We start from the raw sequence: 11,860 nt of genomic DNA on the forward strand, positions 1-11,860 counted from the left end.
AAAAAAAAATATTATATGATTAGGATGGCGTATGAAAAATAATTATTGATTTCAATTATAAAAAGTATATGCAATTAATTTTATATTCTGCACGAAAATGTTCTTTTTATTCACTTCCTATTTATATATACATAAACATTAAGCTGGTGTATCTTTGAACCGACTTTTTAGAATAAATTAAGAAATATTTTAAAAATTTGATAGGAATGCCTTCGAAAATATAACAAAATGAGTATCGAATACTTTTATATGTAACTAAAAGACAATGTAAAACTAGCAACTTACATAAATAATGATTGTAGAAAAGCGATATCCTTAGACGGCGCTGATGCCATCGAGGCCCCATATAACGTTTCTAGCGGTCAAATTGGCAAAATTTATCTGAGTTGGTACTACTTTTAACCGTTAAAATGCATTGCTAAAAACGGCTTACATTATACATATATCAAGAAAATAAATTGTAGTATATATATGTTAAAAGAAATAGTACCTAAGACAACCTACGGGCGGTGATCGTTGAAAAAATAATTTTAAAAAAATGCGATTATTTCATATTTTTTATATATTGACATATATTTATATACATTTTTTGTTTTTATATTTATGCGTATTTACGCAATAGCTTCAATTTTTCTTCCAATATTTGAATTTTTCCTTTTTTAAGGTTGTGATTAATAAAATTAAGTGTATAAAAGAAAATATTAATTAAAAATTGTTGTAGCGACTATTAGTTTTTTATTTCCAGCTCACACTGATGTTATCGTTCATTTATTCAATTACAAAATTAAACTTAAATTGGCTGCCGTTTGTGAAATGCAAACTATTAACTTCAAGTTCTGCATTATTTTGCAAATGTTGCTCATTATCCTTTGCACAGTCATCGAGTTTTGTGCGAGCATTGAAATCGAAACGAAAGTCCTTACCAGATGTTAGTATCGCTGATTTCTTAACGAAACTTGATTTTTTAATATTGTCTGAAATTAGATTTGCGTCCTCAGTAAACTTAATTTGCTTCGAGGCTAAAATTATATTTTTATTAAGAGATTTAGTTATTTATAAAATGTTCGATTACCTATGCTCATCTTTTTCTCCTCTTCTTTCATTTTGGCCCGATAATCTCCTAACATAGCCTTCATTATTTGACGTTTTCTGATTAATGGAACATTGGAACTTTTCAGAATTTTTATATTTTTTACGGTGTCAACAGCTAAATAGAATATAAATAAACAATTTTCGTCACCACTAAGAAATATAATTTTATATACCAATTTTTTGACTGAGTTTTCCTCCATTCAGTGCTGTTTCCAATTGTTGGATACACCAATATAATTCCAATTCAAATTGTACGTCAGAATCCGCATCTCTTTTCAAATATGCTACGCCGGCTAATGGTGGCTTCCGCATGGATTTAATGGATTTCATATTTCTTTTCTCCTTACTATTTTTAAGGCACTTAGAGCGTAAACATATGTTCTCTTCTCAATGACACAAGAAAGAGCAACACTATGTGAGCAAAAATAAATTAAGTAGACATAGTTGCCACACTCATCTATTTTATGAAAATTTACCTCACGACAAAATGTTAAAATTTTTTCTGGAAATAAAATTTAATTTGACTGTCCATAGAAAAGGAGCTAACACTATAAAACTTGCTTATATATGCACCCCTGGGATAGTCATTCAATACATAAGTGTTACAAATTTTGCATATTTATGAAAGTGGAAGCGAAGTTTACACTTTGGGGGTAAAGCAAAAAGGACACGATTTTTTTTATACCTGGCTGGTGCGTTATTCTTATATTTGGATCAAAAAGACCCAATGGAAACCGCGCCACCATATTATATACAAAAATATTATTTAATAAGAAACTGTAAACAAAAACGTAGGGCTTTAGAACCAAAAAGAAATAAATAAACATAATTATAAACAACAATGTATAGAAAACAACGGTAAGAAAGTTAATGTTAAGGTAAGTAAGCTTTTTTATTGATTAGTGATAAAGAATAATGATTACATAGAAAATGAAGAAAAATGAAAACATTGTATAAAACTATTGTTCGCAACATGTGGTGCTTACGGAACTTTTGAATTATATATGTACAGCCTCCTAAACAGGCAATGATTAACATTTCGCAAAAGATGCGTCTTTCGCTACTTTGGAATTGCATTAACCTTGTTTATTACTTGAAATTTTCAAATTCCAGAATTGGTTTTGTCGGCATTCTTAAGGTGCGTACACAATGAGGCGTGTTGTCGGTTTAAAACCCTCAAGTGGTAAATACAATAAGCACCCGTGCTACCATTTTGTTTTACAGAAAATGTGAACACAAACATACGGATTCAGAATCAAAAATAAAGAAATCAACGTAAACATAAGTAACAAATACATAAAAAATAACAATTTTGTTAATTTTCATAATCTGCGTAAATTTAATAACACTATCGTATATTAATTATTTCAAATCTTGGAAACTATCATTTATGCCTCTCTAGTAGAACAATTTCACCCTTTATTGCCTGTTTTCCACTTATAAAGAATATGTATATTATTGAAAGATAAACATGAATAAGGTGGAGTCGTAAGCCAAAAAAAGGAAAAACTCAATGTGCGTCAGTCTCCTATGAACGAAAATTATAATTTTTTATTAAGTAATTAACTATACGTGGACAACAACAAAATTGCCAGAGGATCATAAAACTGTGGGTTTGCAAAGCTTCCATAAATTCAAAAATTTATTATGGCTACATAGATTGAAAATACGATAACGATTCGCATATATTCTCAATTCTGCAGGACAAATTAGTTTATAAGTTTATAACATTTATGTTATATTTTTTTATATATTAATATATTTTAGATAAATATATTATATAGATTTAATTTACAGAGCTATAAAATATATAAACTTTGTAAATTGAATGGTTTCTCTACGTAAGAAAACATAACCGGAGCTTCATTATGTCAACGCTCTTAGATCGCAGGGTCGCTGGTAAAATAACTTGAGTTTTTTTGCTAGAAGTAGTGATTGTTTTGATTAACATTGAACGAAACCATATATTAAGTATACTTTATTTTTTTAATACTATCTTATTGTTGTTAATTTGACTGAATAAAATTTGCACCAAATGTAAATAAAATTTTGTACAAGTATTAAGAAACAAATAGCGCTGAAAATATATGGGTTTGAAAAAAAAATGGAGTTGATTTGGCAGCATTAAACGAACGACTAAACCAAACGAAGCACGATAATTTCATTTGCTTTGACAAATAAATCGAAAAATATTGAAACGACTAGTTTATTTAACGAAAATTATAAGAAAAGGTGTCTGATTAATAACATTTTGTAAAAGTAAATAAAAAATTTAAAAAATTTTTTTATAATAATTAAAAACGTAAAATACGCGAGGAAATGACGGCGTAAGGGCAAAACACGCCGACAAAATGTTTTGATAAAGCACCATAAAAGGTAACATTGTAAAGAGGAAGAGAAAACGAGATCTGAAAATTCGGCCCCCACACTCAAAGTACGATAAAAAAAACATTAGAAATATATTAGAAGTGATTTACTTGCAAGTAAAACGAAAAGCACTCTACTTCAATACTTATTAAACATATATCGATATATAAACATAATTTAAAGACAATGTCCAGTCGAAGACCAAACCTGCGTATGACCATACAAAAGGATCCAGAACCAGAATTGTAAGAATTACATACAGACCTTACCATGTTGTTGATTGATAATTTTTATCCCTTAAGGGTTCCCCCCCGTAATCTCGACTCTAGCACTACCATACAGATTGGCGAACGCACCTTCGAGATTGATGCCGACAGTTTAGAGAAAATATGTGATTTGGGACGTGGCGCCTATGGCATTGTAGAGAAGATGCGTCATGAGCAAACGAATACTGTTATGGCTGTCAAACGTATTACAGCCACTGTAAATCGGAAAGAACAGAAGCGTCTACTTATGGATTTGGATATATCGATGCGTTCCAGTGATTGTCCATACACTGTACACTTCTATGGCGCGTTATTTCGTGAAGGCGACGTCTGGATATGTATGGAGGTCATGGATACCAGTTTAGATAAGTTTTATCCGAAAGTCTTCAAACACAATCTAGTAATGGAAGAAAGTGTCTTAGGAAAGGTAAGTGATTGCAGATATATATGTCACAAAAAATTCGCACAATATATATTCGCTTGTCACAAATTCTTTGACTGTACTTATTTTATACTTCTACACTTCTATTTAAGAATGGTTAACTCTTATAGATAATTAGGTTTTCACTATCGCAAGGTTGGCATGTGCTTCTCTATAATTTGTAACTTTGGATTTTTATAGGAAATGAAACTAAAAATTTGCAATTTTAATAAAGTGCGTCATCCATCTGAAAATGCTGGGCCTCCCTCTGTCGGAATTTCTATGGATAAAAGAAACGTAACAAATCTTTTTAAGACGTCTAAAAAGAGGACCATACCGAAAACCATATAGATTCTTAGAAATTTTTATTATCGAAAGTAAGGTCGAAAAGCTGAAAGAAGTGAAGATTGTAAAGATTCACAGAGTAATTATTAGAAACGCAACTTAAGATGTTAGTAGCGCTTCAGGTTGCTTATGTTATCAACGTTTTTTTTTATCCTTTAGCCATAAATGCCAAATTTTTTCCTACTTTCTGTGTGTGGCGTGACGTTATAGGCATTGCCGAAACTCCACTTGGCTGCGGTCGAATAAGTTACTAAGTAACTAGAAATTCATAATCGCCCCCCATAACCAAGCGTGCGCAATGTATCCAAGTTGCAAATGACACAATTGAACATAACCATAGGTTGGGAAGTTTGAACTTATATTTAAGGAAAGAGTATTGGAGTCTTTACTTTTTTTTTATTTCTTTATTTTTTTATTTTTTATTGCAGATTGCTATGTCTGTGGTAAATGCTTTACATTATTTACATGCACAATTAAAAGTTATACATCGTGATGTCAAACCATCTAATATACTGATCAATCGCAATGGTGAAGTTAAAATGTGCGATTTCGGCATTTCAGGTAAATTGTAAAACAAATAATTTTCTGGATGTGTTCTGAATTTAACCGTTCTGCAGGTTACCTGGTTGATTCAGTGGCTAAGACGATAGATGCGGGTTGTAAACCTTATATGGCACCCGAACGTATTGATCCTACTGGTAATCCTGCTCAGTACGATATACGTTCAGACGTCTGGTCGTTGGGTATTAGTATGATCGAAATGGCTACAGGTAAATTTCCTTATAAATCGTGGAAGACACCTTTCGAACAATTACGACAAGTGGTTAAAGATGATCCGCCACGATTGGAGCCGGGCGCATTTTCAACAGACTTTGAAGACTTTATAACAAAATGCCTGCAAAAGAATTACACAGCACGGCCCAATTATGAACGATTACTGCAACATCCCTTTATCTCAGAACATATTAGACGTAATACGGATATTTCAGAATTTGTAACCAGAATATTAGATTTGCCCGAATAGAAATTTCTTAACGGAAATGATGAAAAGAGATACGGGCAGAAGATGGCGGGATTCTTCAAATTTTTATACGTAAATAGCAACGATTGAATATACGATAAACAAATTCAGCAGTATATAGCTTTTCTGTCATTAACTCTGAATAGATGCAAGCGCATGAAGAATTTTAGCGAAATGCCGCCATGCATATGAAAAATATTTTGCATAAATTTGATAAAATATCTATATTTTTATACATGAAAGAAAGGATTTACAGCAGCTGCTGTGTACGGAACTGGTAAAGTTTAAGTTAGAATACTATAGCCGCGTACGCGTGTATTTATGTAATTGTGTCAATTCGTTTTTAATTTATTAAAATTCAAACCTATGTTTGTTTAACCTATAAGTAAAGAAACAACTGTGTCCACATACGAAATATATTTTGTAGAACTGTAACAATTTGTTAATATTGAGCAGCAATTTATAAGTGAATCAGATTAAGTTATATAAGAAAATTAAATAAAAAAAATAAATAAACGAAACATAGCTAAAAGTGTGCAAAATACCACGCGTTCTTAAGTTGATCTTCGGCAACGAAGTTTGATTTTATTTGTAATGTTGTTTACATATCGGGCTGAAGTAGAAACTACATCTTCTACCTCCAAAAATAAGAAATTTAAATATTTTTATAAAAGCTAATCTGACCTCTACCCGCTGTTGGTCTTATTTTTTCTGTTTTTTTTTCTCGATTTCTTCTTCCTTCTCTTTTTCGATAATAGCCACGTATTTCTCAATTGTTTGGGTATCGAGCATTTTCAGAGGCTTATTCTTCTCCATAACAGCAATTTCTAAGTTTTTCTGACCGGTTTGAGCTACCTCAAGCAAAGCTTTAATCGCTAATTTAACGGCACCCTTCTCTTCAGCAACTTCTTCATCAGTGTAATGCTTTTCTAGGAATTCCCGCACAGTTTTGGCCGAACGTCCGGTAGCATTAGCCTTCCACTCATAATAAATGCCTGAAGGTTCAGTTTGATATAAATGAGAAGTACCGTCGTAATCAAAACCACCGATTAGGCAAGATATACCAAAAGGACGACGTCCATTGCTTTGGGTGTATTTTTGCTTCAGTTGAGCAATGTACCTGCAAGAAGCATTGTTTTTCAATGACTTACTATTCATAATGTTCATCATTTTTAGAATATCCATCAAAAGTTTTATAATATATACATATGTAGTCACTATTAACGTAAATAATCGAATCAATTTAGTCATGCTCGCGTTTGTTGCCGCCAGTTAAAGACAGATTAAACTTAAAAATTAAAGGTTTGTGCAAAATAAAAAATTAAAATCTGTGAGATATATAATTTTTGCCACAAAATTAATGCTGCAGATATAAATTACAAAAATAAAAAAGTAAGGCCATAAAAGTAAGGACAAATATATACGCAAATCTTTGTATATATCCAACAACAGTCACAGCTTGTAATCTGCTGTATCGGGATTGTCTATGATTCGCTAGTCTACGCACTGCTCGAAGTAATGCATATTGAACTATAACGCGTAGCCCAATGTAGTTTTTTTGTTTTAAAATTTTGCTTCCATACCTTGTGATGTATTCCAGAGTAACGGGATCCTCAACGTTTAATTTATGACTTTGACATTCGACTTGTGCACGATTAATCAGAACACGAGCATCTGCAGTCAGGCCTGCGAAAGCCATTACAACATGATCATCTAAAGCGCAAATTTTTCGTACAGTGCGTTCTTCTTGTAATTGAGCTACCGATCGCTTTTCCACCCCCAATACTACGCAATTAGCTCCTCTAACACCCACCTATGAGTGAGATAAAGAAATATTTTCATAGAACTACTTTTAGTTTGCAAATAACTAGGTTAGGTGTTGACCTACCGCTGTTGAACCTTTACGTACTGCTTCCTGAGCATATTCTACCTGAAGTAAATGTCCATCTGGTGAAAATATGGTGACAGCTCGATCATAACGCGACATTCTTATTAGTTTTTAATAGATTTAAGAGAATGTTACTTTTTAAGCCGCTTAAATTATCCACGATTATTTGCAGAAATACAAAAATTGTTTGTCAGCCTCAGTGTTGCCGATGTTATTAACAGGCATATAGGGCTTTTTCTTATTATATTCTCAAAAAAAAAAAAAATATTTAAATTCCCATTTATAACATTTAATGAACCAATATTAAACAGCCTTATGTCGTACGAGTTGGCAAGACTGTTAATTATTTTGACAGCTGCTTATTTTCTAAATTTCAACAAAAGAAAACGGAGAAAGGATTTTGTTGTTTTTATTATTTTAGTGCTGTTTGTTGGTGACAGCAGCGAAATAAATGGAAAGAATTTTTGCTTTAGTTATATTTATAATCGTGCAAAAAAAATTGATTTGAAAGAAAAAAGACTGTCAACGCGTTGTTCTAAATTGTTATGTTTTGTAAAGACTTGAAGAAAAAAAAAGAATTATGCGTACATGCGGTGCAAATATGCAAAGTGAGTGTGGTTGTGAAAATCGTCATTGTGTCGTACGTAGTTGTCTCGTAGTTAGTCGACTCGTGTAATTTGAAAATAGAAAATTCATTAGTGGGGCCAGTTTACTGTTACTAATAAAATAAAAAAAAGTAAAAAAAAGCTTCAACAACAAAGTATAGCAAGAAATCCAATTTTAACGGTTTGCGGCAAATGAACAGAAAATAACATAATTCTGAGCTAATTTTTGCTCTTTGCAAATACAAATATATAAACGGAAATTTCGTTAAAACAAAGAAGTTAATCAGTGAGTAAATTGTCGTTTATAGTGGCAAGACAATAATAATAATAATAATAATAATTAAGCGACATCACAAATCAAAATCAATTGCTCTCATCGATATATAAAAATTACGGCGTTAAAGTGGCTATAAAGTAATGGCATTAGCGCGTAAATTAACAGAAAGAATATGTAAGTATGTGCATATATGTCAGTTTATAGAGATATATTTATTGAACACTTATGTGTGTATATATATATATACATCCATACATACATACACACACACATATATATATATATATATATATATATATATATATATATATGTATATATATACGCTGCACGATAAAATCCCAGCCCAGGACCGTATATGGTCGACTACACAAACATGCATTGCCGGATATTTACAGTTGCAGTTGACATTGCATGTTTTTGCCACTTTTGGTTTCAGAGATCTGCACAATGATTTATCGCGCTACATATATCACTTTGCCTATTAAAGCTGAAACTAGTTGTATGGAGATATATTTAAATGAACAAAAATATCAACATAATACGACCAACTGCAAGGTTATGCAAATCTTTAATGCATTTCTGTAGCCGTGTTATTTGGCCCCATTATCTTTGTTATGTTGCTCTTCATTTGGTATCAGGTTGTTTGCTTTTGCATTTGTATATATATATATATATATATATATATATATATATATATGTATATACACTTAACTCAGTATAGGTGTGAGAAATTTTCTCTTTTCTGTTTTTATCCCATGTAAGCTCCCCCTCCAGTGGTTTTCGGTTTGTTGTCTAGCCCGCAAACAGTAAAAAAGGAAATTTAATAAAGCACCTTATTTGCGTGGTCAACGACTCGTCTTTTTTTTTTTTTTTTTTTTTTTTTTTTTTTTTTTTTTTAAACCCCTTTTTATTGAAACACATGTGAAAAAAGCAAGGATAGCCGGTTTTTTGTTTTGCGATTCGACACACCTGATATGTCAAGCTTTGCGAAGCGTGTGGGTCGGTTGTATGGAAAATCTTTGGTGAGAGAGCTTCAATGATACTTTCTTTTTTTTTTTTTTTTCTTCTGTTTCTCTTAAATACTTATATCTGCTGTTTTAAAGATTAGCTTATGTGATTTAGAATTTTTTTAATTTTTAGATGAAATAAAGGCTCATAATGGTAATGTTAATTGTTTGGATGTCGGTGAAACCGGTCGTGTCTTAGTAACCGGAGGTCAGGACCGCAATGTCAACCTCTGGGCCATTGGCCAAACAGAATGCTTTATGGTAAGTAATACGTATAAATATATATAACTATCTATACATATATATGTATAGATCTTGTATATACGTAACATAGACGCATACATATTTACATAAATACACGTTTGATAGATAAACTTCAGCCCAGGCTTTTCATTCAAATATTCTTTATAATAATCATTTTGCAGTCGCTAACTGGACATAATCGGCCCATAGATTGCGTACGTTTTGCTTACAATGATGATTTTGTTTACTCAGCCGACGATATTGGTATTATAAGGAGATGGGATTTAAACGCTCAAACAATTTGCTCTACCTTAAATGGACACATGAAAAGTGTTCGCACATTAGATTTTAATCCGTCCGGTGAATATGTGGTTTCTGGTAGCAATGATACCACAGTCAGGTAAGTGTATTATTTATCGTCTATCTTCAGTTAATCATATTTTCATCTTTTCATCATACAAGATTATACGCTATATTAAATTATTAAATTGTTGCATAAATACTTCAGAAAATTAACATATGTACATTTGAGATACACTTGTTGTATTGAAAGATTTTTCTTTCTATTTTTTATATACATCGGTAGTAGGTTGAGTTTGTTATAATGCAATTAAAGCAATATTTATGGTTATTATTGCTATAACAAAACATGGATAAAACAGCATAACAGCCATGTTTAATGTAAGTGTTAGGAATTGTTTTTTTTTTTTTGTTTTGCATCTGTCTACACCCACCTACCCAGCCAGCTAAGCAGTTGAATACATTTAGTTATATACGTTATATAGTAACTGCTCAAGTCAATTTAGTCTACGAGCGGTGTTAATATTGCAAGCTATTCATCACATATTTTGCCACCAGTTAAACGCTATTGAAAAAAATCACTTTAAATTGTATTGTTGTATGTTCGAGTATTCTTTCCTTAGTATTGCTACGCTTATGTATATTATAATTATCTTCGCTTATTTTATATTCGCCAATGGAGGAGGATCAAGATACAATAATTTTGCTAATCCGTTTGTAACAGTTAATAATAGGCAGCACTTGATACGATATTTCAACCTACCTTGTGCATATGCATATATGCTTAATGAATATGAAATTATGAATGGAACCATTTAGCCATGCCTTCTATTCTATATAGAGGGATTGAGATTGACTGCAACTTCTATTATACCGTTTGGTTTAGAATCATTTTTTGAATTGATTTAATCTAACCGTCCATATAGTATTATGTGGCAAATGTGGACACCATAGGTCAGTTTTGTGAACAACAATCTCAATATTTCTTTTTAATCTTTTTTTTTGTTTTGTTTTTGTTTTTTAAATAAGTGTGACTAATTACACGGGGTGATTCCTTATGACAACTATTTAAGAAAAAGAACGAAGGAATATGGAAATGGTGGACGCGGGCTAGTGCGTGTGTGCCCAATCGAGAAGTATTATGCCTTTATCGGCTGAGCCCTCACTATAGTGGCACACCAAAATAAACTCTACTGCACTTGAGAACATTGACTTGCTAGTTCCGAGTTTTACATACTCCGCCATCCCGCCGCGGAATGCTTGTAAGAAGTAAGCCTTTAGAAGGCAGTAATGAATAATTTTTTGAATGTATTAGGCTAAGTGGTATACGAAAAAAGGAACCGCGCTCGATCACGTTTCTATTTGTTTTATCAGCGTAAGTTACAGAATTGCTCAGTAGTTTTACGCATTTCTTCTCACCTTCAGTCCGAGATTTTAAACGAATTCAGGCATATCTCTTTCCATTCTTGTAGAGGGTAGCAATGTATTCAATTTATGCTATCCATGGTTATGAAAATGCGAATGAAATCTGGTAACTATTTGCGTCCTCCTTAGCCACGTCCACTATAATTGTAATATTAATTTCAAAAACAATGCCACATTCATTTAATCAGTTTAAGATTGTGTAACACGTACACAATGCACAATCGATCGGGATGTGCACTCATGTCTTCTCGCACGAGCACATATATGTATCGCACATTCTTACTTCAAATTTACAGATCGAATTTGTTATTTCGCCCAAGCCGTTTAGAAGAAGGACTTAAACTGACCTAATTAAATAATAAATGTTTTGGTAAATACAAAAAAATATAGATATATATATATGTATTTCCAAACAACTTACATAAGGTAATAAATGGTACGAAACGATGCCATACCATATCACTTTTAAATATATAAAACGCTAACTAAGGGATCGATCTATATGTCTTTGCCGTAGATGGTGGGTACTCAAGATTCGGTTCAAAGTGTATGCGGTTTTCCTATTTAGTTATTATTCAACATGACAGCAATCGTAACAACAA

The 11,860-nt window shown here is 32.0% G+C and overlaps 4 protein-coding genes across 5 annotated transcripts; 2 read left to right on the top strand and 2 right to left on the bottom strand.

The window, feature by feature from the left end:
- Positions 1 to 709: 709 nt before the first annotated feature.
- Positions 710 to 1,522, bottom strand: LOC119643229 (UPF0488 protein CG14286-like). Of its 2 annotated transcripts, none has more exons than XM_038042575.1 (3): positions 1,266 to 1,522; positions 1,073 to 1,207; positions 710 to 974 (listed from the first exon to the last, which is right to left on the bottom strand). In XM_038042575.1, the coding sequence occupies exons 1-3, from the start codon at positions 1,420 to 1,422 to the stop codon at positions 769 to 771; spliced, it is 498 nt and encodes a 165-aa protein (XP_037898503.1). In that variant the 5' UTR covers positions 1,423 to 1,522; the 3' UTR covers positions 710 to 768. The 2 variants fall into 2 exon arrangements, with proteins under 2 accessions (XP_037898503.1, XP_037898502.1); XM_038042574.1 differs by having other exon boundaries at positions 710 to 1,019.
- Positions 1,523 to 3,325: 1,803 nt separating this feature from the next.
- On the top strand, positions 3,326 to 6,037 carry LOC119643226 (dual specificity mitogen-activated protein kinase kinase 3-like). Its single transcript, XM_038042570.1, has 4 exons — positions 3,326 to 3,704; positions 3,762 to 4,152; positions 4,920 to 5,052; positions 5,109 to 6,037. The coding sequence occupies exons 1-4, from the start codon at positions 3,646 to 3,648 to the stop codon at positions 5,513 to 5,515; spliced, it is 990 nt and encodes a 329-aa protein (XP_037898498.1). The 5' UTR covers positions 3,326 to 3,645; the 3' UTR covers positions 5,516 to 6,037.
- On the bottom strand, positions 5,829 to 7,596 carry LOC119643227 (proteasome subunit alpha type-7-1). The gene is made up of 3 exons (XM_038042571.1): positions 7,401 to 7,596; positions 7,096 to 7,325; positions 5,829 to 6,632 (listed from the first exon to the last, which is right to left on the bottom strand). Exons 1-3 carry the CDS (start codon positions 7,497 to 7,499, stop codon positions 6,215 to 6,217), a joined length of 747 nt encoding a protein of 248 aa, XP_037898499.1. The 5' UTR covers positions 7,500 to 7,596; the 3' UTR covers positions 5,829 to 6,214.
- Positions 7,597 to 7,688: 92 nt separating this feature from the next.
- LOC119643228 (katanin p80 WD40 repeat-containing subunit B1-like) lies at positions 7,689 to 10,163 on the top strand. Its single transcript, XM_038042572.1, has 3 exons — positions 7,689 to 8,456; positions 9,424 to 9,551; positions 9,716 to 10,163. The coding sequence occupies exons 1-3, from the start codon at positions 8,423 to 8,425 to the stop codon at positions 9,935 to 9,937; spliced, it is 384 nt and encodes a 127-aa protein (XP_037898500.1). The 5' UTR covers positions 7,689 to 8,422; the 3' UTR covers positions 9,938 to 10,163.
- Positions 10,164 to 11,860: the final 1,697 nt, after the last annotated feature.

This window comes from Glossina fuscipes, unplaced genomic scaffold (genome assembly GCF_014805625.2).
Source record: "Glossina fuscipes isolate IAEA_lab_2018 unplaced genomic scaffold, Yale_Gfus_2 59238, whole genome shotgun sequence".
NCBI lineage: Eukaryota > Metazoa > Arthropoda > Insecta > Diptera > Glossinidae > Glossina > Glossina fuscipes.